Below are 25,503 nucleotides of genomic sequence, written 5' to 3'. Positions count from 1 at the left end.
TAAGGATAAAAGCAAACCCAGTAGCAAGAGCAGTTAATGAAGACAATCCAATGACTGGTGGAATTGTAATCTGAAGATTTAACAGGGATTTCTCCTGGTTTAGAATCCAATTACTATTTCCTAAGGTGGGAAAGAACATGAAGGTGTTTGCGATATTTGTCCTCAGTGTGAATATCTGGTCTGGTTCAGGTAAGGAACTCTAAAAGAAAGTAGTCAGCATCTTTCTTTAATGGTCAATGTGGCTCAGGTTATAGTTATTTTTTGTAATAAGACTCTTGGGTATTTTCTTTTTCCAGGTTTCCCAGTATATGATTATGATCCAGGAATAAAGGAAAAAGCACTTAGTGCCTCTCTTGCAGAAGTGAATTCTAGATCAATTGGTCTAAGCCTGTTCAGAGCATTCGGGAGCCTGGTTAAGGCGGTAAGTGGAATTAATTCAGTATTCTGGTTTTTTGGGAGTATTTATTAAGAGCTTACTATGTGTTAAGCCTATCCCACTCAGTGCTCAAATTTAAGGGGTGATTAGGGAAGGTATTTTATCTCCATTTTATAGATAAAGAAACTGAGCCATAAAGAGGCAAAGCTGCTTGAACTCTATCTATCCACTTTTTATAGTATTTGACTCCATATCTGACTCAGTGGGTTTTTCTTGTTTTTTTCAGTCCTGCACTTTATGTCTTCTCACATAAAGCAGTGTAATCTCCTGGATTTAAAAATTTAAATTTAATGATAAATTTAATTTTATTTAATTCTATAACAAATGAGGTTCTCCTGAAATAAATAAGTCCCTTGATTCTTAAGAACCTCCAATGGTTGCCCATTCATCTCCACCTCAAAACTGAAACTCCTGTCCACTGTCCTTAAGGAATACAGTCAGCTCTCTCCCCTCTACTTATCCTCACTACCTTTTGACTACAACCCAGCTGGCCCACTTCATTCACCTAATGTCAACCTACTGACTGTAGTTTGCTCTTGTCTCTCTCACCATCCCTCTTGCTTACACTCTCCCTCCAGCCTGGAACTCTCAAACCTTTAAAATCCAACAGACTACCACTCTCCCCATCTTCTAAGCTCTGTTAAAATCTCATCTCCTTTATGAAATCTTCCTTGACAAAACTCTCATCTCTCTATCCAATTCTCCTTCCCTTCTGCATCACCTTTGCCCTTGCATGCCCTAATGGACACAGCATAGGCCTGGGAGTCGGTAAGTCCTGGGTTCTAATTCTGACTCCTTCACTTGTCTGCTGTGTGACCTTGGGCAAGTCATTTAATTTCTCTGTGCCTCAGTTACCTCATCTATAAAATGGGGATGAAGACTGTGAGTCCAGTGTTGGACAGGGACTGTCTCCAACCCAGTGACCTTGTATCTATGTCTCAGTGCTTAATGCAGTTCCAAGCACGTAGTAAATGCTTAACAAGTACCACTGCTATTATTATTATTACCCTTTAAGCAGTTAGGTACACATCCACCACATCCCCTCCCTTCTCCCTGAGCACCTATGTATATCTCTTTATACTAGGTTGCTTCCCCTATCTTTAATATATTTTAGTGTCTGTCTTGCCTGATAGATTATAAACTCTCTGAGGGCAGGGATCAATTCTACTAATTCTATTGCACTCTCACAGGTGCTTAGTACAGCGATGAGAGCATTATTGATTAACTGATTGATCATAGTCATCACAGTGTTTGTAATTCCAAGCAGGACTGATTTGAACTTTGTGACTCCATTTTTTCCTTGGCTCCCTACAATCTCTACCTCTTTTTTCAACTGAAATTCCTCTCAAAAAGGTATTCAAGGACCTTCTTTTCTGGTTTAATCAGTTCTCTAGTCTTATCCTTGACTTTTCTGTCCCTTTGAAATTACTTCCATCTTCTTCTCTTTGAGACTCTTTCTGGCTTTAGTTGCATGGATTCAGTCCTTTTCTAGCTCTCCTCCAAACTCCCACACTCCACTTTCTCATTTTGTGGCCCTTTTTCCTCTCACTTAATTTTCTGTTTTAGGTAGCTTACTTGTTATCATGATTTCCAATATCCCCTCTGTGTTCCTCAGATCTGAATTCCCAACCCTTATCCCCCAACTGCACTCTAATATCACTAAGGGTGTTTATTGAACTTCCACTGTGTGCATTAACAGACACATGAGACATGTTCTGGAAGGATCACAAGCCTGGGAATCAGAGGACCTGGGTTCTAACCTGTCTCTGTCACTTGCCTGCTGAATGACCTTGTGCCTCAATTTCCTCATCTGCAAAATGGGGATTCAATACCTGTCCACCTTCCTACTTAGAATGGGAGCCTCATGTGGGATAGGGAATGTGTCCAACCTGAGTATCTAGTAACTGCCTAAGTGCTCAGTTCAGTGCTTAGCACATAGTAAGCACTTAACAAATGCTCAATTATTATGTTCATTGCCAAGAGTTTATAATATTCAACTGACCATGTTTTACTTCTTGAAAATTAAAACACTGCATCACCATCCCAAGCTTTTGTGGTTAACTTCTTCCAGCATTCTGTGATATTGCTACTGTCCCAGAATACTAAGGCTGCACCACTCCAATCAATCAATCAATCATATTTACTGAGGACTTACTGTGTGCAGAACACTGTACTAAATGCTTGGGAGAGTACACTATAACAGAATTGGTAAACATGCTCCCTGCCCAAAAGGAGTTTACAATTTAGATGGGGAGACAGACATTAAAATAAATTATATGTTGATCAGTGTTGCAGGGCTGAGGATGGGGTGAAGATTGAGTGCTTAAAGGGTACAAATCCAAGTCCGATTATGGAAATCCCAGATTTTTTAGTGAGTGAAAATAGGTGGGCTTCAGTGCAAGAGAGGCAGATCAGATTACCTAGGAGAACCTTAATTTGGGGGCATTTGCATACTGTTCTCATTTTGTTTGGGACAACCCACAGGAATCTGGGTCTCTTCTACAAATGTCCTTCTTCTCTGGAACACCCTCACTTAATTGGTCTTTATCTCCCTTAATCTTATAAGCAACTGAACTTCTCTATTTACCTAAGCCTTCATTGCCTTCTAACTTTCTCTTCCTGAAATGTCCTTCCAACTCTACTTTGCTCAATCTTACTTCTAACTTCTACGAAAACTCCATGCAAGAAACCTTTCAGGTGAATTCCCCCGTTAATCGATTAATCAATCTATCAATGGGATGTATTTACTGCCCACTGTATGTTGAGTATTACACTCAGAATTTGGAAGAGTGATAAACAAGATCCCCATCTTTAATGAGTTTTGCAATCGGGAAGAGAGGGGAGAGTAAACAGATGCTAAGGTAAATTAGAGATAGGAAGAAGTGATAGAGTATGTAAAATAGAATACCTAAGTGTTTAGGTGGCACTTGTTTAGGTGGAATTTGGGGAGTTTAAGCCCTCTGGCAATTGCACAATTTTATCTAAAGGAACAAGTAGGTTTTTGTTTCTCCCCACTGGAAGTGAAAATTGATTTAAAGGTAAACTAGTTTTATCTATCTTTGAAATACCCCACAGCAACTAGGGATCCATAGTATATAATGATGACCCTTGTCATGATGTTTGTTGAAAGGCAAAGTCTTTGGCTTTATTTGGGACATAAAAAGCAGATTTTCTTTCCCTGAGTTGATAACCTAAATATTATTGAATTCAAAGATGGCAGGTTCAATTACTTCCTAGAATGGGTAAGTCAGTGGAAAGGATACCCTTGTTCTTTCATGCCACCTTGCTGTGTTTGTTTTTCTTGTACCCTATGGTTGTTTAAGGGATTTAATGTCTTCGACCCAACATGTCTTTAAGGATCAGAGATTTTATTTATCTTTAATTTAGCCCCTGCCAGACATGGGAAAATGCAGGTTATAAAATGGGCACTAAGAGAAATGAGTTAAAGTTAGCACAAATAAGTGTTCACTGAGGTGGATCAATTTGCTTTCTGCTCATTGCCATTGTGAAACCATTACTCCTGGCTGAAATGGGTTTTCCAAGAGAAGTATAATGAATCCTGAAGTATCCAAACTGCTGTTGGTCAGAAAAGGCTTATGGTTCAGTGTGGCAGAGTGAACATGGACATGTCCTTGAACACAAAAGAGTGCTCTTGCACAATTTCTTTTTAAAGGCAGTTTGCTCTTGTACATTTTTTTAAAGGCAGTGACCTGGGGTCACAGCTCTGTCAATTACTGTTTGTACACCATTTCCTATCCCTAAGGAGGCGGATGGAGGTATCTTCTCAAACCTAAAGCAATTCTCCCACACCCCACCAAACCATCACCCTCCCCTTCTTCCAAGCCTTATTAATGATAATAATGATAATAATGGTATTTGTTAAGTGCTTACTATGTGCCAAGCCCTGTTCTAAGCACTGGGGTAAATGCAGGGTAATCAGGTTGGACACAGTTCCTGTCTCACATTGGGCTCACAGTATTAATCTTCATTTTACAGACTTGCCTAAGATCACACAGCAGAAAAGTAGCGGGGTCAGGATTAGAACCCACGTCCTCTGACTCCCAAGTTTGTGCTCTTGCCACAGTGCCAGGCTGCTTCCCAGAATTATGGTATTTGTTAAGCGCTTACTATGTTCCAGGCACAGTATTCAGCACTGAAGTGAATACAAGCAGATCAGGTTGGACATAGTCTCTTTCCTACATGGGGCTCACAGTCTCAATCCCCACTCTACAAATGAGGGAACTGAGGCCAAAGAAATGAAGTTACTTACCCGAGGTCACACAGCAGACAAGTGGTGAAGCAGGATTAGAACCCATGACCTTCTGATTTTCATTCCCAGGCTCTATCCACTATGCCATGCTGCTTCCTTGTTAAAAGCACATCTCCTTTAAGAGGCCTTCCCTGACTAACCCCTCATTTCCTCTTCTCCCACTCCTTTCTGTGCCACCCTTGCACTTAGATTTGCACCCTTTATTCACCCCTCCCTCAGCCCCACGGCACTTATGTACATATTGCTAATTTATTTATATTAATATCTTATAAATATAATAATATAAATATTGATAATTATATTTATATTAATGTCTGTCTCCCCCTCTAGTCTGCCAGCTCATCGTGGGCAGGGAACATGTCTACTGACTGTTATAGTGTACTCTCCAAACCACTTAATACAGTGCTCTCTACACAATAATCACAGTGCTCTATACACAGTAATCACTCAAAGAATAGCACTGATTGAACAAAAACTAAAAGGGGAAAGGAACATAGGACTTCAGTGGCGAAACAATAACATGTTAATAGTCAAATCCCCAAAGCTGATTTCCCACATTTTCTCCTTGGAGTGACCCGACATGGAGATTGATTTCAGGGTTCTAGAAATTGAATACAGGAAAATTTCTGGAAATAATCCAATCTTGCGCAGCTTCCAAAGGGGACACCATCTGGTCCTCTCTAAATGAACTACAGCAACGAATGATCAAAAAGCCCAGTAAACACCAGTTTCAGGTGGAAGGGAGTTATATCTTTCAAATTCTACTGAAGAACTTTCTCACTATTTTCACCTCAGGATGCTGGAATTATTTCATCTTCAGAGTCTTTAACTAGAAATTTCCAGACCATCAATCTCCTAGTCTTTATGGTTCCTAGATAATCAATCAGTCTCTCCCTAGCCCCTCCACCTCTCACTTCAGCACTGTCAGTGCCTGATCTTTGCTTTTCTCACCTTTCCCATCCCGGAAAGTTAGATGGATACCTCTGGATGAGGCGACCTCCACTCATGTTCTAGGAGAAGCAGCATGGCTCAATAGGCCTGGAAGTCAGAAGGACCTGGGTTCTAATCCTGGCTCCAACACTTGCCTGCTGTGTGACCTTCGACAAGTCACTAAACTTCACTGCATCTCCAGTTTCTTCATTTGTAAAATGTGGATTAAATCTATGAGCCTTATGTGGGACAAGGACTGTGTCTTGTATCTACCTGTTTGTATCTACCCCAGCACTTATTACAGTGCCTGGCACATAGTAAGTGCTTAACAAATATTACTTGCCTGTTGTTTGACCTTGGGCAAGAGACTTAACTTATCGGTGCCTCAGTTTTTTTACCTGTTGAATAGCGGTTCTCCCTCCCCATTAGATTGTGAGCCTCATGCGGGACAGGGAATGCAACTGATCTGATTATTTTGCATCCACATCGACACGCTAGTGCTTGCCACGTGGGGAAGAACTTTACAAATACCATAATAATTAATATTTTGAGGTTTGTACATTCGAAATAAACAAAAGAAAATATTTTCTTCACATAGGAAGACAGTTTACAGAATTCATTACCACAGGTCATTATCATAAAACAAAAATGAAAGTAATTTGAGCAGCCATTTGGATAAATTCATGGAAGAGTTATATACAATGAGGAACTAGAGGAAAAATTACAAATATGAGAAGGTACAAACTTAAAATTAGCATGGATGAAGGAGGGCAACCATCATGATTCCTCCTCACATCCTGCTGTCAATCATGGAGACACAGTATCGGACTGGGTAGAACACCAGTTTGACCTAAAAATTGCAATGTATGTGATTATTTGTACTTATTGTCACCTTATGAGATAGGGTGCCATTCTTATAATAATAATGATGATGGTATTTGTTAAGTGTTTACTATGTGCCAAGCACTGTTCTAAGTGCTGGGTAGATACAAGATTATCAGTTTGTCCCATAGGGGGCTCACAGTCTTAATCCCCATTTTCCAGATGAGGTAACTGAGGCACAGAGAAGTTAAGTGACTTGCTCAAAGTCACCCAGCTGACAAGTGGCAGAACTGAGATCTGAACCCCTGACCTCTGACTCCCAAGCCCATCCTCTTTCCACTAAGCCACCCTGTTTATCTGTTAAGTTTCCAATGACTCACCCCTTATCAGGCTGGCACTGTGATGCTCAAAGAATAAGCACTTGTGAAAGCTGTAAGCTCTCTGTACAGTTTCTCCAGGTTTGGTGGGGAAAATTTGTGGTACCATCTCAAATGGATAACACAAAACTTTGTTGATCGCTACAACCAGCAGTCTAAGGCTAGAATCACATTCTGAAAGGGAATGATGTATGATTTTAGAGAACCTGAAGTTTTATGTTTAATTCATATATCCACTTGCCAGGGAAAGTACATTTTTATTATAGTCTAATTCATGCTGGGTGTCAAGGTGCGATCTATTTCTTTCAAGGGAATTCTTGGACATATGTAACAACCTCAAGCTTTCCAGAGAAACAAATACATCACTCTATCCCACGATTTTATAGAGTTGATTTGGATTCCAGATTTTGTGTGTTACAGTGACATGTTGCAATACCGAACCAGACAATAATAGATGCACTGCATTTGTCTTTCAGATCAACTTTTTGGATGAGAATGACTACAACATGGACATAGATTTCAGGGTCCGAGAAACTGAATGCAGGAAAGATTCTGGGAAAAATCCAACCATGTGCAGCTTCAAAAAGGGTCGTCATGTGGTAAGTATGTGGAGTAATTAAGATAGGCCGGTGTGGACAGCCATTAAAGTCTCCCTTTATTACTGAATTGTACTTTCCAAGCACTTAGTACTGTGCTCTGCACAGTGTAAGTGCTCAATAAATACGATTGAATAAATGAATAGAATGCATTTCACTAAATATTATAATGTCTTTAAGTAGCACTAACAAGGCTACCATAGCTTTCCCTAAGGAGAAGTGTGCATATATATGAGTATGTACAGTCACAAATTTAAATTCATTCAGTCCATGGTATTTATTGAGCACTTATTGTGTGCAGAGCACTGTAAGCACTTGGGAGAGTACTATACAACAATAAACAGACATATTCCCTGCCCACAAATACTCATATATAGATAGGCTGTTGTTTAAGGTTTTCACAACCAGTAATTGATTTGGAGGCTTCATTTCAATCAACTAATAATTTGTATTCATTGAGCTTTTACTGTATGTACAGCACTGTACTAGGCACTTGGGAGAGTACAACATAACAGATACATTCTCTGCCCACATCAAGTTATATTTTCAGTGCGCATTTGTATGGGCTATTCCTTGTTAGTCAGTTATACTTATTGAGCATTTACTGAATGCAGATGCCATAATAAGTGCTTGGGAGAGTACAATATAACAATAAATCCCTGTTTCTGTGAACTGCATAGAAGCCTCACTAAAGATACTGGTTAACCTTGGGCAGCAGACATAATGATAATAATAATAATAATGATAGCTGTGGTATTTTATTGAGCTCTTAATATGTGACAAGCCTTGTTCAAGACCTGGGGTAGCTACAACACAATCAGGTAGGACACAGCTCTCATCCATTATGGGGTTTACCATCTATGAGGAGAGAGGGGGAACATACATTTGACCCTCCTTTGACAGATGAAGGGACTGAGGCACAAACAAGTTTAATGAGTTGCCCAAATAGGTAAGTGGCAGAAGCAGGATTAGAATCCATATCCTCTCATTCCATGCCTGTGCTCCTTTCTCTAGGTCAAGTTTAATTAGTGCATTAAAGAGCATCCTGCACATGGTACATACTACTAATAATAGTGTTGGTATTTGTTAAGCGCTTACTATGTGCAGAGCACTGTTCTAAGCACCGGGGTATACAGGGTAATCAGATTGTCCCACATGAGGCTCACAGTCTTAATCCCCAGTTTACAGATGAGGTAACTGAGGCACAGAGAAGTTAAGTGACTTGCCCACAGTCACACAGCTGACAGGTGACAGAGGTGGGATTCAAACCCATGACCTCTGAATCCCAAGCGCTGGTCTTTCCACTGAGCCACGCTGCTTCTCTCCACGCAAAATATGAAGCCTCTACATCAGAGTTGCCCCTCCCTTTTCCACATAACATATGGGTTCTCCTGTAGACTGTTAGCTCCACTTGAGCAGGGATCATGTCTACCAATTGTGTTTTACTGTCCTCCCTCAAGTGCTTAGTATTGTGCTCTGCGCACAATAAGTGTTCAGTAAATACCACTGATTGATTCGTATCCCCAAACCTAGGGCATCTCTACAGAAGTTCTCCTAACTCTCCCATACCCCCTTGCTTCAGAGTCATTATGAAGCAGCATGGCCTAGTGGAGAGAGCACAGGACTGGAAGTCAGAAGGACTTGGGATCTACTCCCAGCTCTGTCCCTTATCAGCTCTGTCATCTTGGGCAAGTCGCCTCACTTCTCTGTGCCTTAGTTACCCCATCTGTAAAATGGGGACTAAGACTGTGAGCCGGGTGTGGAACAGGGACTGCGTCCATCCTGATATGCTTGTATCTATCCCAGCGCTTAATACCATGTCTGGCACATAGTAAGTGCTTAATAAATACCACTATTATTATTGATATTACCCCTCGAGGTCTCTGATCACACAGGACATCATTTCCAACTTAGGCTGAGCACTTTCAAATTTTTAAGACCAATGCCAGTGGCTAGCCCACAACCACCTCACCCTGAGGCCTCATTCACCAGCATGGCTTGGGTGATAGAGCACAGTTCTGGGAGTCATGGATTCTAATCCTGGCTCCACCACTTCTCTGCTGTATGATCTTGGGCAAGTCACTTCAATTCTCTGTGCCTCAATTCCCTCCTCTGTAAAATGGGGATCGAAACTGTGAGCTCCACGTGGCACAGGGACTGATTCCAGCCTGATTATCTTGTATCTTCCCCAGAACTTAGTACAGTGTAAAGAGCACAAGCCTGGGAGTCAGAGAACATGGGTTCTAATCTCAGCTCTGCCAAATGTCTGCTGTGTGACCTTGGGCAGTCACTTAACTTCTCTGTGACTCAGTTACCTCATCTGGAAAATGGGGATTAAGACTATGAGCCTCATGTGGGAGAGGGACTATGTCCAACCTGATTACTTGTAACTACCCCAGTGTTTAGAACAGTGCTTGGCACTTAGTAAGTGCTTAACAAATATCACAATTATTATTATAGTAAGTTCTTAACAAATACTACTATTATTATTGAAGCCAACCTGCTCTATATGGGAATACAGACAAGGAGCTTTCTGCATGAGGTATACCCTGAATAAACTCCTCACCTTCTCAGTCATGCCAACCATCAGCCATCTTCTCACTCAAGTATTTATGTTGGTTGGTTTATTTGTTATCAGTTGATTTATTCACTTGTGTCTCTATGTTATAAGTTATATTTTATATGTGTCATATTTTACTCTCCTAAGCACTTAGTACAGTGCTCGGTATAAAGTAAGTGTTCAATAAATATGATTGATTAACTGATTAACAACCAGCATTTCTCACACCAAGAACCCATGGATGTGGTCCTGTGGCTTGTGACTGAATATTTCTGTTTGTCTCTGCCATTTATTATCTCATGGTCCCCATGATCTCTTTGCTCCAAAAGAGACATAATATCTCTGATTGTTACACACTCATCAGCTGTTGTTTCCCAATATGCAGAATCCATTTGCCATTGTTTTGGGAACTGCTTCAGTGGACCCTCAGAATATACCTTCAGCCCATCTCTCTCTTCCAACCCCTCTTCTTCAGGTCAGCACAAAGCAGTAAGCTACTTCCATAATAATAATAATAATGATATTTATCGAGCACTGATCAAAGTACTAGGGTAGATCAAAGATAATCAGACTGGACACAGTCCCTATCCCACATGGAGCTCACAGTCTCAATCCCCATTTTACAGATGAAGTAACCGAGGCTCAGAGAGGTAAGTGACAAGCCCAAGGTCACACAGCAGACATGTGGCTGAGCTAGGATTAGAACTCATGTCCTCTAATTCCCAGGCCCTTGCTTTTTCCACATCCATCTTCTATAAAAGGGCTACCCCTCAAAGGTGAACTGAGAGCAGGGTCCTGTCTTTGCTGATGGACAGACTACATTCTAAGGCCTCTTTGTTAATAAACCTGTAACCTGGAGATTAACATGGCAAAGAAATGGCTGTCATCTGTAATTCAATCTTCTGTAGGTTTTGTTAGGGTCCTAAGAGACTGTCCGACATGTGAGTAATCATGCTAAATCAATCATCGTTTTCATCGGGGCATTAATGGTGACTGATGATAAAAGCACACGGAGGAGTCAAGTTTATTTTTAATGTGTTGTTCGGATTGACAATCGAGCTGTCACATAAAAATGAACTTGGCCCTACAAGGTAAACCTTGAGGATGAGGAGGCCGATTTGAAAAAGGTCAGGCTTTAAGTAGGTCACTGTATAAATGTATTTTTTTAAGAATGCCCAAAAGGAAAAGACAATAAATGCTCAATAAATATGATTAACTGATTAACTGTACAATTTTGAGGAATTAGTGGCCTTTCTCCTTTTCAAGGAATCAATGGGCCACTCTTTATACATACATGTAGACTATATATATATATATATATATATATATATATATCTTAATGGAATTTGTCAAGATCTTACTATGTGTCAAACACTGTTCTGAGCACTGGGGTAGATACAGGCTAATTAGGGTTGGAAACAGTCCCTAACCCACATGGGGTTCACAGTCTCAGTAGAAGGGAGAACTGAGGCACAGAGAAGTTAAGTGACCTGGCCAAGGTCACACAAGAAGCAATTGGCAGAGCCAGAATTAGAATCCAGATCCTCTGACTCCCAGACATGAGCTCTTTTTACTAGGTCATGCTGCTTCATCACATAATCATGCTACACAGTAGTTATTGCCAAGATAATCACCCCCTTGTGCCCAGTGCACCCAGTGCACCCATCTTTGCCCTTCTGCCCAGTAAGAGTGCCAGAGCTAGGTTTCATGGCAACTGGGTGGGAGGAGACTACTATTTGGAGAGAGGGAACCAGAGGCTCTGAGCAAACTTTGAAATCATTGAACCCATCCTAAGAGGATTCTAGGAAGGATCTATGAATGACCCACTATGCCTCTAGTGTTTCTGGACCTACTAGTCTCAGAAATGCTTTAGAGAATGGAAGACATGTCCCATGTTTCACAGTGACAATGACCAAATGACCCAATAACCTGATATTCACCCCACCCTCAGTACGCTGGCACCTATGTGCATATCTGTAATTTATTAATTTATGTTAATGCCTGCCTCTCCCTCTAGACTGTGAGCTCTCTGAGGGTGGGGAATTTTATATCATGTCTCCCAAGTGTTTAGTATGGTACTTTGCTCACAGTTTGCACTCAATAAATATCCTTGATTGATTGACTGACTCCAAGACCCCACTTATTTGACAAAACCTTTTTGTGAGGGCTGCCTTCCTTAAAAATGTGGGGTTCCATGGGGATGCCCAGCCCACTGTTTTCTAACCCAGTGCTGCATGCAAGTAGGCAGAGACATTAAATTGCTTGGGGCATTGAGGGTTTGTGGCAGTTCTGTGTTTGCCCCATGTCCCAGTCTCGTGGTCAGAGCAGGCTATTTGCCCACTTGGTTCTCGTTCCCTGCCCGTTTGAATAATGTGGCATCCTTGAAAATGCCATGCTAGGGTCTCAAGAAACTTTTGTTATGATTTTTTACTTCTTCATATGTAAGAAACAAAGTACATTATTCTACAAAGCAGTGAAGAAATGAAGACTGAGATTTGAGATGGTTATAGAATCACTCACTCACTCACTCACTCACTCACTCACTCACTCACTCACTCACTCATTCATTCATTCATTCATTCAATCGTATTTATTGAGTGATTACTGTGAGCAGAGTACTGTATTAAACACTTGGGAGAGTACAGTGTAACAATAAACATACATTTCCTGCCCACAACAAACCTGAAAAAAGACTCAAGGCCACAGGCTTAAGGGTTTAGCAAAGAATGATTGATTCTGCTCCCACTTGATAGGGCACAGGTCCAAAAGGTGTTTTGTGTGTCTAGACTCTAAGATCATTGTGGGCATGGAATGTGTCTACCAAAACTTGTACTGCACTTCTCCAAGTACAATGTTCTGCATGGATCTGAGCACTCAATAAATACCTCTGATTGACTGTAAACTGGATAAAGAGAGTGGCCTCAGCTCTGTTCATGTGTGATAGGGAACAATAGTATTTGTATTTCTTTGTATTTTTCTTTTGTCTTGGTATCTTTTCCAGACACTAAATAATGCTGTTTGATTTTTTAAAAAATATTCCTGCCCTTGTTAAGACTAACTGACTTTCCCTACTTTCAGCTTAGTAGATTAAATCCTTCCCTTTCTTCTTTTCCAGCAAACGGCTCACTGCAGGAGCAGCGTACAGATCTCCGGGGAGGAGGTACAGATGGTGTGGGTGGACTGTCGCCGGGACTTCTCTAGTTCTGAATCCCAGAGCAGTGAAGAGGTAATCCCCAATCCTCAGCTCAGTCCCTCGATGAGGTCGGGTCACATAGTGCAACACACAACGAGCTCACCAGGGGTGTGGGGCACGAAATGACACTTCATGGAAGACTTTGCTGTTGGCAAAGCTCTTTACAGCTTTGTTAGACACACTCTTCATTTTCTCAAAATTCAATGCCCTCAGCTGTCTCAACAACATCTTCCCCCATTCTTGCTGAAGCTCTGCTGCTGGTCCTATCCAGTTGGAGATGAAACTGCCTTGTGCCAAACTTAAAAGAACTTCTGGGGAGAAATATCCCTCCTTGAGGAATCTTGGTTTCTGCTGCATTCCCCACCCCAGAATTAAAAATTGCTGGAATGGGCCCAGTGCAGGCAAGATGGCCCAACTATATGCTTTTTTCCCCTCCAGAATGGGGTGCAAACAAAGGAAAGGACTTTTGGAGCCTTCTAAGAAACTAATCTTAGAGCACACTAAATTGAATTCCACAAAGGCCCTCAGTATCTGAGAAAGCAAACGTGATTTCCCAAGAGCCTACTTTCAAAAGGGAATTTTCCCCTGCCTCCTCAGAAACACAAAATAGAATAATAAAATCCTAGGGTCAAAAACTGGACGTCAAGAGATCATGAGGTCCCACCTTCTGCTTCAAATTGTTTCCAATTTTTTAAGCAAGCAATAGAAATTTGACTCTAATAGTGAGCTAATGTCTCCATCAGGATTAAAAGGATTTTAATTCATTCCTTTCAAAGTAGTTTTCCTTCCAGGCAACCAAAATAATCCAACACCACTTCTTTTTCTCTGCTCCACTCCCCAAATTCTCACTTCTGAAAATCTGTGATGATAATTACTTTAGGAATAGATGTGTACAAAAAGGTGAGAAATAAAAAAATGTTCTCCTAAGTGATATAAGCAGAACCAGATTTTGATGTCTCTGTGTAAAAGAATCCTTATATGTAAAGCTTTGCCTCAAATAAAAAAATGAAATCATTGCTCTTTCACCTTGGATATCTGGAAAATTGAGACCAGAGGATATGTTTGGCTCTAGTTAACCCCAGTTTCATTGGCAAAGATCAGAGTAGTGAAGAACAAATCCTAGAGTCAATGGTAAATAGAGAATCTTGGCCTTGCATTTTGCATGCAGTAGAATGTGCTACACAAAATAATAATAATGATTGTGGCATTTGTTAAGCACTTACTATGTGCAAGGACTGTTTAAGCGCTAGGATGGATACAAGTAAATCGGGTCGGACAAAGTCCTTAACCCGTGTGGGGCTCATAGCCTTAAACCCCATTTTAATAATTATAATAATAATGTTGGTATTTGTTAAACGCTTACTATGTGCCAAGCACTGTTCTAAGAGCTGGGGTAGACACAGGGGGAATCAGGTTGTCCCACGTGGGGCTCACAGTCTTAATCCCCATTTTACAGATGAGGTAACTGAGGCCCCGAGAAGTTAAGTGACTTTCCCAAAGTCACACAGTTGACAAGAGGCTGAGCGGGGATTCAAACCCATGACCTTTGACTCCAAAGCCCATGCTCTTTCCACTGAGCCACGCTGAGGTAATTGAGGCACAGAGAAGTGAAGTGACTTGCCCAATACCACACAGCAGATAAGTGGACGAGCCAAAATTAGAACTCATGACCTTCTGACTCCTAGGCTTGTGGTCTAACCACTATGCTATGTGGCTCCTAATGTAAGTAAAGTCATTAGTGTGGTGTTTTGCTCACCATGGTGTGGCTCAGTGGAGAGAGTCCGGGCTTGGGAGTCGGCGGTTGTGGGTTCTAATCTTGGCTCTGCCACTTGTCAGCTGTGTGACTTTGGGCTCATCACTTGACTTATCTGTGCCTCAGTTCCTCCTCATCTGTAAAATGGGAATTAAGACTGTGAGCCCCAAGTGGGACAACCTGATGACCTTGTATCTAACCCAGTGCTTAGAACAGTGCTTGGCACATAGTAAGCACTTAACAAATACCATCATCATCAATTATGGTGGTTGTGTCTTGGATTTTTTGTTCAGTGTCCTTGACTGCTGGAATGGTCTCAACCCGATGTCATTCTTCTTATCATTTCAAATTTCAAAAAAAGAAGCATTATGGTCTAGTGGAACAGAGCACGGGCCTGAGAGTCAGAAGGTCAAGGGTTCTAATCCCAGCTCTGACACTTACCTGCTGTGTGACGCTGGGCAAGTCACTGCACTTCTCTGATCCTCGGTTAATTTATCTGTAAAATGGGGATTGAAACTGTGAGCCCCACATGGGACAGGAGCTGTGTTCAACCCGATTTGCTTGTTTCCAGCCCAGAGCTTAATACAGTGCCTGGCACATAGTAACCTCAACAAATACCAGAATCAGTACATTATTATTTTTACTACTAATATGGTTATGATTATTAATCCCAGCACTGCCACTTGTCCGCTGTGTTTCCTTAGGCAAATCACTTAACTTCTCTGTGACTCAGTTACCTCATCTGTAAAATGGCGATTAAGACTTTGACCCCCGTGTGGGACAGGAACAATATCCAACCTGATTTGCTTGTACCCACCCCAGTGCTTAGTACACTGCCAGGCACACAGTAAGCACTTAACAGATAGCATTAAAAAAAAAAAGCCTATGCCTCTCTGAGTACATTGGTGGGTTGGGTGTATAGGGGTGGGGGCTGCTTTGCTGATGGATGAGCAATTTTGTTCTGCCGTGACTTCAAGCACAGAGTCCCACATCAACAAAGCCAAGAAAACAGAGGGGAACTAAGGAAAGGAATTGGAAAGAGCCTAATGCAGAGTGGCAATTAGTTGGTAATCCTTTCATTTCTCTGGCTGGAGCACTGATGCCTCTGAAAGAAAGACAAGTAAAGCTTATCATCACTGAGTTGTCAGGGGTTTATACCAGAGGCCTTGAGTGACCTGCTATAAGTTCTGTCCTTGGAACCATTATCCACACAAACAGATCCCATCTTCTTTCCAGTGTGTTTTTGAGGCTGGGTGCCAAGTGCTCTAAGGCAAATCCAGAAAATTTTCTAACCTACTAATTTGCTTTCAGTGTAAGGAAAGCAGGTAAATTATTTGTTGTTCTGACTAACTTGTTTCATTTTTATTACTAGAGATAGAATACAATTAGTTGAAAGGATTCTACAACTGCTGATTAGAATTCACCTCCTAAAAAAAGTTCACAAAGGACAACCTGAAATAATCTCTGATGATTTTGTAGGTAAATCCTTTTATAAAATGTTTGCTCATGTCAATTTACACAGGCATTTGTATTTTTTAGATAATTTTCAGAGAAATATTGCAGGCAAACAGAAGGAGGAACAGTTACATGGCAGGTGAGTGGAGGATGGAGGGTTTGCTTTTCAATGTCTGAAGGGCCTATTTGGTAAGTAATGCCTATATTTTATGGTATTTGTTAAATGCTTACTAGGTGCCTGGCACTGTACTAAACACTGGGGTAGATAAAAGCTAATCATCTTTTTACAGATGAGGTAACTGAGGCACACAGAAAAGAAGTGACTTGTCCATTTAAGCAGCGTGGCTCAGAGGAAAGAGCCCGGGCTTGGGAGTCAGAGGTCATGGGTTCGAATTTCAGCTCTGCCACTTGTCAGCTGTGTGACTGTGGGCAAGTCACTTAACTTCTCTGTGCCTTAGTTACCTCATCTGTAAAATGGGGATTCACTGTGAGCCTCACTTGGGACAACCTGATTACCCCTTATCTACCCCAGTGCTTGGAACAGTGCTCTGCCCATAGTAAGTGCTTAACAAATACCAACATTATTATTATTACAGCAGACAAGTGGCAGAGCCCAGATTAGAACCTAAGACCTTCTGACTCCCAGGCTTGTGCTCTATATACTTTTCCACACTGCTTGGTTGCTATATGTTACTTGTGGGCAGAAAACTTGCCTCCCAACTCCGCTGCATTGTGCCCGTCCAAGTGTCCAGTACTCTGTAGACAGTAATTGCTCAATAAATCAGTTGATTGTATTTTTTGAGTGCTTACTTTGTACACAGTACTGTATTAAGGGCTTAGGAGAGTACACACAACAATATAACTGACACATTTCCTGTCCACAGTGAGCTTAAAGTCCAGGGAGGGAGACAAAAAACTATATAAACAAATTACGGATATGCACATTAAGTGTTGTGAGGCTGGAGGCAGGGATGGTGAATAAAGGGAGCAAGTCAGGGCGAGGCAGAAGGGAGTGGGAAAAGAGGAAATGAAGGCTTAAGGAAGGCCTGTTGGAGATGTGCCTTCAATAAAACTTTGAAGGTGGGGAAAGTAATTGTCGGATATGAAAAGGGAGGGCGTTCCAGCCCAGAGGCAGGACATGAGTGAGAGGTCGGAGGTGAGATGAACAAGATCGAGGTTCAAGTGCATAAGTTGGCATTAGAGCAGTGAAATGTGCAGACTGGGTTGTAGTAGGAGAGTAGCAAGGTGAGGTAGGAGGGAGCAAGGCTTTTGAGTGTTCTATTCATTCATTCACTCAATCATATTTGTTGAGAGCTTACTGTATGCAAAGCACTGTACTTAGGGCTTGGGAAAGTACAAGAGAGACAATCCCTGTCCACTAGAAGCTCACAGTCCAGAGTTTCTGTTTAATACAGAGGTGAATGGAGGTTATTGAGGAGTAGGGAAACATGGATTGAAGATTTTTGTAAGAAAAATAATTAATACCATTGACTGATTGATTGCATAGCAAACGAGACCCTGCTTGTGTGACCTGGACCAAGTTGGGTATTTAGGGTAGTCTTGTGTGAATACAGGAAGCCTCTTACTTCTTTCCTTTTCATTTGAACTTTGTTAATGCATTTTGCTTTTCTTGGATATTGGCTTGGATTTGGGGCCTTTGGGAATTAGTGTTCCTTCAGCAACTCCCAGCACTTTGAATCATTAAACCAAGATTTTTACTGAACACCACTGGGCTTGTTTTGTCATTCCCGACTACAATGCATAGGCACAGTTAGACGGGTAAATTATAGCGCTGAGGGATGTCCAGACTTGCAACTGCAAAGAGCTTGTTGAATGAGTCATGGGTTAAGCTGATGCTCCACTGACAACAGAACTAAAATGAGGTGGAGTGAAACTTCATTGTCTTTTGAGGTCAACTGGATGGGTGTGGTGGAGAGGCATCCTGTATGCTTGTGAATTTGGCCCTGATCAAATAATAAAAGTAATAATAATAATAATTGTGGTATTTGTTGTTTACTATATGCCAAGCACTGTTCTAAGTGCTAGGGTTGATACAAGGTAATCAGGTGGGACACAGTCCCTGTTCCACATGGGGTGCACAGTCTTAATCCCTATTTTACAGATGAGGAAACTGAGGCACAGAGAGGTTAAGTGATTTTCCATGGTCACACAGCAGACATGTGACTGAGGTGGGATTAGAACCTGACCTCTGACTCCCAAGCCTGGGCTCTCTCCACTAGGTCATATGATCTAGACTGGATGTGGTTTGGCTTATTGACTCCTACTTTAGAATACTTTTAGAAACCTACTGTGGCCACTTATATTTGGCTGTAATCCAGGGGAGCAAGTTTCTCAATATTTCCCATTCAGTAAGACTTAATTCTTCAAATCACAGCATCATAGATAGGCCAGCAAAAGACTAAACATTTAGGACTCACGAGTGTCTTTTTTTTATGATGATCTTTGGAGTTGGAGACATCACAAGTAGTGCTGACCTAATGGAAAGAGCACAGGTCCGGGAGCCAGTGGATCTGGGTTTCAATCCCAGTTCTGTCAATTGCTTGCTGTGTGACCTTGGACAATTAAGTCACTTCTCTTCTCTGTGCCTCAGTTTCCTCAACTGTAAAATGGAGATTAAATCCTAATCCCTTCTTCTTAGGCTGTGAGCCCCATGTGGAACAGGAACTGTGTCCACTCTGATAAACTTGTATCTATCCCAGCACTTGACACTTGACATCAAGGGCTTAACAAATACCATAAAAAATATATAATTTCATATCGAGTTCTTAATCATGTCTACTTAAAATATATTCTCTGTTACCAAATTGTACTTTCCAAGTGCTTAGTAAAGTGCTTTGCACACAGTAAGCGCTCAGTAAATACAACTGAATGAATTAATGAATATCTAGCTCTAAGACTATTCACTCTTAATTGACCTTCACTGGATATAGAAAAAAATTGGCCTAACATATACATACTTAGTCAGTGAAGGCCTCTTGGAAGAGATGTGCCTTCAATAAGGCTTTGAAGGTGGGGAGAAAAATGGTCTGGAGGATATGAAAAGGTAGGGCAATCCAGGCCAGAGGCAGGACATGGGCAAGAGGTTGGAGGTGAGATGAGTGTGGTGTTTTCTGAGTGTCGGCTAAAAGGTTTGGTGATCATTCATTTCCAAAATGGCAGCCTCTTGTTTTTCTCTCCTGTTTTTGCCTGGTGCATTCTGTCAGACCTCATGGCCCTTTGAGTGGTAATAGCTGGAATTATCACTATCCCCATTTGAAAATAAAAAAAAAACAAGTTAAGTGCAGTATCCTATCATGGGCAGTATAGTGAATGGTAGCATTTCTGCTAGATGACATTTAGAAGCTCCTTTTCCTCATGATTTGAAACTGGCTAGTAAGATATCTGAATTATTTTAACACATCTAGTAAAATTAGATGCAAAATGATTTCAGGGACTGCATTTCAAGTAGTTTTGAAAAACCATAAGTCTTTCAAAAATAACTTTTAGAACACAAAATTTGTTTTGGTCTCAGTCAAGGTATTGCTGTCATATTGGCAAGTATATGCCTCAACAAATATACCCAGAGCACCGCTTTTATCCCACTGCAGAATCCTCTGGAAAAGAAATTGAAAGGGAATAGAAAGTAAAGACAAAGTATATTACATTTCTCATGGAGTCTGCTCCCTGATTCTCATTAGGTTTGCTACTCAGTTTCCTACAAGGCCTATTTTCCTGGGTGATATATATTCTTTGGCACTCAAGTGCAGCAGAGATTCATATTTTCCTCCTTTATTCTACAGGCATGAGAGACCCTTATAGAAACAGAAGAATATGGAATAGACCAAATCAACACAATGGCTACTGGTTTGAGTAACACCCCTGAGGTACGTTTACCATATGCTTGATGACCAAGGATAACACTGGGAAGGTCAACAGTTCATCTGTGATGACTGTAAGGCTGGAACACAAGGGACGTTCACTGGATAGTTTCATGGACCCAATGCTAAGTGGGATGCTTGTGCTACTTAGACTGGCCAGAGAAGAAGGCAGCCAGCTAGCCAGCAGGTCCCTCTCCAGCTGGGCCTTATTGATGCCTTAGGCAGATCCCAGCTTCTGTCCTGCTGGCCAGGGAATTGATGGACCAAAGAATCAGTAGTGTCCACTGCCTCATCAGGGGCAAGAAGGGATCGAAAGAGGTTGGGTAGAGGGAGCTCCTGTCATTCTGGGTTGGCACAAGAAGGACAGGGGTTTTATCATAGTGCTTACTCCAGGCCTAAATCAACCTAGAACTGTCTCTGGTTAACCAGACATGCCTGTCTACCACCAATTCAATTGCTTTGTAGTACCCAAACTGAGTGTGAGATTGGGGTAGATGTGGGCTTCATGATGTCAGGGGAGGTAGAAACCCATAAGAATTGGAAGGTCTGGGTCCATGTGGGTGTACTTTCACGAAAGCAAAGTAGAGTAGCACAGTGGATAGAGCAGAGGTCTGGGAGTCAGAAGGACCTGGGTTCTAATCCCAGCTCTGCCACTTGTCTGTGCTGTGTGACCTTGGGCAAGTCACTTCACTTCTCTGAGCCTGTTACCTCCTCTGTAAAATGGGGATTCAGACTGTGAGCCCCATGTGGACAGGGTATGTGTCCAACCTGATTAGCTTGTATCTACCCCAGTGCTTAGAAGAGTGCTTGACACATAGTAAGTGCTTAACAAATTACCATCATTATTTTTTTATGTGCCACAGTTACCTCACCTGCAAAATGGGGATTGAGACTTTGAGCCCCATGTGGAATATGGACTGTGTCCAACCTGATTCACTTGTATCTACCCCTGGGCTTAGTACAGTGCCTGGCACACAGTAAGTCCTTAAAAAAATTATTTAAAGAAAAAAGCAAAGGCCATCAGAAGCGGCCATGATGATTTGATGAAGAGAGAGCCAGATAGCCTATGATTCACCGAGAAAGCACAACCCTCTCATTTTCCAAGCTCTTATTTTAGGTCTAGTTAGCCCTCTACCCTGAGACATCATAAAGCCACATGGATGGTCTAAGCTCAGCAGTTCATTGGAATGAAAATGGGCCGGGGGCTGTGGGGCCTGAGAATTAGTCAAAGAAAGTTAGAAGAAACAGCTGGGTTGAGGTAATTAGAAGTTGTCAGCACTGCTCTTCTTTTTTTTCCTCTAGAGCTGGAGTCTGCCTGCAGGGCTGGGCAGGTTACGCCAGTTGTCTCTCAGGTGTTCCTCCCAATCCTCTAAAATCCAACCCCGATGCTATCGCAGTTCTGAAGGACTCCTGGGCTTGCTCCAATGCTGAGGAGTTAGATTCCTTGCCATCCTGACAAGCAAGGTTTAGTGCTCTTTTGCTGGGAGCTTTTCATCATTCAGTGGTTTACGACACCTCAAAACTCTACTGTCAGGATGGAAAATTCAGCCTAGGGAGTGGGAACAATAGTCAAAGGACAAGAGATCCATTATCCTCAGTAACACACACTCTATAAATGATTTTTTTTTCTAACCTACTTCTGACTCTTGTGGGAGTTCATGTTAATTATCCTGGAGTACTTCCCACTTAACACGGCATGTGAGGGAGAGTGTGGCTCCTGATTCTAGTCTGCTTTTTAACAGGAAGGAACAACATACGGTTTAGAGTAAACAGTGGGCTAGAAAGTTATTTAACTAGGAAAAAATAATAATTGAATAATTCTGATGTCATTTTTTAATAAAGCCAAAAGTCTAAATCTAAAGTGGCTCAACTGTGTTGATGGGCTGGGGAAGGAGCAGCAGTGATTTAGTTCAATTCCTCAGGTAATAGGATTTTGAATTGGGGTGTTTGTTAAGCTTTTACTGTGTGTCAAACACCAAACTTAATGCTAGGACATATACAATACAACCAGATCAGGCGCAGTTCCGGTAGAGAAACAGCATAGCTCAGTGGAAAGAGCATGGGCTTGGGAATCAGAGGTCATGGGTTTGAATGCTGATTGTGCCACTTGTCAGCTGTGTGACTGGTGGCAAGTCACTTAACTTCTCTGTGCTTCGGCTACCTTATCTGTAACATGGGGATTAAGATTGTGAGCCTCACATGGGACAACCTGATTACCCTGTATCTACCCCAGTGCTAAGAACGGTGCTCTGCCCATAGTAAGTGCTTAACAAATACTAACATTACTATTATTGAGAAGCAGCATGGCTCTGTGGAAAGAGCCCGGGCTTGGGAGTCAGAGGTCATGGGTTCTAATCCCGACTCTGCCACTTGTCAGCTGTGTGACTTTGGGCAAGCCACTTAACTTCTCTGGGCCTCAGTTCCCTCATCTGTAAAATGGGGACTGAGACCATGAGCCCCACATGGGACAGGGATTGTGTCCAACTTGATCTGCTTGTATCCACCCCAGCGTTTAGTACGGTGCCTGGCACATAGTTAAGCGCTTAACAAATATCATAATAATTATTATTATCATTATTAATACCACATGGGGCTTACAGTCTAAGGAGGAAGGACAGCAGACATTGAATTCTCATTTTACAGATCACGGAACTGAGGCACAGAGCAGTTAACTGACTTGATTTAGGTCACACAGCAGAGACAAGTGACAGAGCTGGGATTGGAACCCACATCCTCTGCCTTCCAGGGCCAGGCTCTTTCCACCAGGCTTCTCTAGACAATTTACTGCTTGTGGACTGAATTTTGCTTATCAAGCATAATTTAATCTGGCTAGCTCATTGTGGGCAGGGAATGTGTGTGTTATATTGTTATATTGCACTCTCCCAAACAGTGCAGTCCTCTGCACAGAGTAGGGGCTCAATAAATACGAATGACTCATTGACTGACACAAGTCAAATTCAGTCTAGGTCTGTGTTGCTGCTCCAGAGGCTGATGGTTACCTCACAGTTGAATGGGACCCCAAAACCAGTGATTTGGTGAGGGTACTGATTACCCATACTAAGGAACAGCACATTCATTCATTCATTCAATCATATTTATTGAGTGCTTACTGTGTGCAACACACTTTACTAAGTGCTTGGGAGAATGCACTATAGCAACAGACATATTCCTGCCCACAGTGAGCTCACAGTCTAATAATAATAATAATAATGTTGGTATTTGTTAAGCACTTACTATGTGCAGAGCACTGTTCTAAGCGCCGGGGTAGATACAGGGTAATCAGGTTGTCCCACACGAGGCTCACACAATCTCCATTTTACAGATGAGGTAACTGAGGTCCAGAGAAGTTAAGTGACTTGCCCACAGTCATACAGCTGACAAATGGCAGAGCCGGGAGTCGAACCCATGACCTCTGATTCTGAAGCCCAAGCTCTTTCCCCTGAGCCACGTTGCTTCCCAGTCTAGAAGGGGAGTTGAATATTAACATGAATACATAGATTCATTCATTCAATCAATTTTATTTAGCACTTACTGTGTGCAAAGCACTGAACTAAGTGCTTGAGAGAGTACAATATAAGAACAAACATACCTTTGCCCACACTGAGCTCACAGTCTGTAGGGGGAGACAGACATTAATATATAGATATTAATACATAGATAAATTACATATGTGTATGCAGCGTGGCTCAGTGGAAAGAGCCACTGAGTAAATGCTCAGTAAACACCATTGACTGATTGATACAACAGAATTTTCATACATATTCCCTATCCATAATGAGCTTACAGTCTAGAGAGGGTGATCAGCTGCTAAGCACCCTTGGTATGGAGCTGCTGAATAAGAACTAAACACTAAATCCACATGCAAGTTTTGAAGCAAAAAAGAAAAAAAAATCTGTTAGATTAGGAATTAGAAATTTGGGGGATTTTTTCTTTCAATAATGTGTCCAAAGCACTTGAAAATAAAACCTTATAGAGGGCACAACTCCTTCAAGATGCCTTCCCTAACTAAACCCCCTTTTCCTCTTCTCCCATTCCTTTCTGCTTCACCCTGACTTGCTCCCTTTGTTCACCCTCCTTCCCAGCTCCGCAGCACTTAAGTACATATCTGTAATTTATTGTTTATATTAATGTCTATCTCCCCTGCTTTAAGCTGTAAATTCACTGTGGGAAGGGAATATGTCCATTTATTGTTGTAGTGTACTCTCCCAAGTGCTTAGTAGAGTGTTGTGCACACAATAAGCACTCACTAAATTTGACTGAATAAAGGAGAGAATGAATAAATAGTTCTGGGAAAGACTTCAGGGTCTAAATGCAGAACAGCCATCAAAGATAGGTAGGGTCCTAAAACCAGAGATTAACCCCACTATCATTAGTATTAATTGAGCACTTCCTATAGGCAAAACATTTTAATAAGCATTTAGATGCACAGATTAAAGAAGACATGATCCATGCTCCCATGGAGTTTACAATCACGTTATTTCTATTTATCTTTTTTCTTTTCAGAGAGGACCCAGACCACTGAGGAAATAAAGTTGGAAGAGGCGTTAAAATAAACTTTTCTACTACCTGTACCATTTGGGGTAGGATAAGGAATGATCATTACACCTGTTTCTAACAAGTGATCTGTGGATAATTTTATCTTCAAAGATGTCATAGTTTAGGTGACATTTTAGAGGTGGGACTTGGTAGCTTTTAAAAACAAGTTCTTCAAGTGGAATCCAATCAGAGCACTAAAGTGAACATTATATTGGCAATGGATGACCATTAAAATATTTTTTTCTTTTTCATGGTATTTGTTAAGTGCTTTTTCTGTACCAGGCACTGAACTAAGTGCTGGGGGAGATTCAAGCTGATCAAGTTGGATATAGGGAATATGTCGGATAGATAGGACTCTCCCAAGCACTTGACAGTGCTCTGCAAACAGGAATTGCTCAATAAATAATGACTGATTGATGGACTGATGGACACAGTTCATGTGTCATGTGGGGCACACAGTCTTAATTTCCATTTTACAGATGAAGTAACTGAGGTCCAGAGAAATTAAGCAACTTGTCTAAAGTCACACAGTAGACAAGTGGTGAAGTTGGAATTAGAACCCAGGTCCTTCTGACTCCCAGTCCCGTGCTCTATCCATTAAGCCATTCTGCTTCTTGATTAATAACCTCCCAAATACTCCAATTTACCCCTCCATATGGTCATTAGCAATGTAAGTACTGGGCAGTACCAGGCCTGT

At 41.6% G+C, this 25,503-nt stretch overlaps 1 protein-coding gene across 1 annotated transcript; it reads left to right on the top strand.

Moving 5' to 3' along the window:
- On the top strand, positions 1-25,057 carry SPP2 (secreted phosphoprotein 2). The gene is made up of 7 exons (XM_007668722.3): positions 1-189; positions 297-421; positions 7,312-7,434; positions 13,107-13,217; positions 16,477-16,531; positions 20,193-20,276; positions 24,774-25,057. Exons 1-6 carry the CDS (start codon positions 138-140, stop codon positions 20,264-20,266), a joined length of 540 nt encoding a protein of 179 aa, XP_007666912.1. The 5' UTR covers positions 1-137; the 3' UTR covers positions 20,267-20,276; positions 24,774-25,057.
- The last annotated feature ends 446 nt before the right edge of the window (positions 25,058-25,503 follow it).

Source organism: Ornithorhynchus anatinus, chromosome 7 (genome assembly GCF_004115215.2).
Source record: "Ornithorhynchus anatinus isolate Pmale09 chromosome 7, mOrnAna1.pri.v4, whole genome shotgun sequence".
Lineage (NCBI taxonomy): Eukaryota > Metazoa > Chordata > Mammalia > Monotremata > Ornithorhynchidae > Ornithorhynchus > Ornithorhynchus anatinus.
Note: the sequence above shows the minus strand (reverse complement) of the source record. Positions and strands in the feature narration are given on the sequence as shown.

Excerpts from the sequence above, each read along its gene's own strand:
- SPP2 (XM_007668722.3), top strand. The coding sequence starts at position 138 with ATGAAGGTGTTTGCGATATTTGTCCTCAGTGTGAATATCTGGTCTGGT. Across the intron at positions 190-296 it reads GAATATCTGGTCTGGTTCAG|GTTTCCCAGTATATGATTAT; the intron begins GTAAGGAACTCT and ends TTCTTTTTCCAG. Across the intron at positions 422-7,311 it reads TCGGGAGCCTGGTTAAGGCG|ATCAACTTTTTGGATGAGAA; the intron begins GTAAGTGGAATT and ends TTTGTCTTTCAG.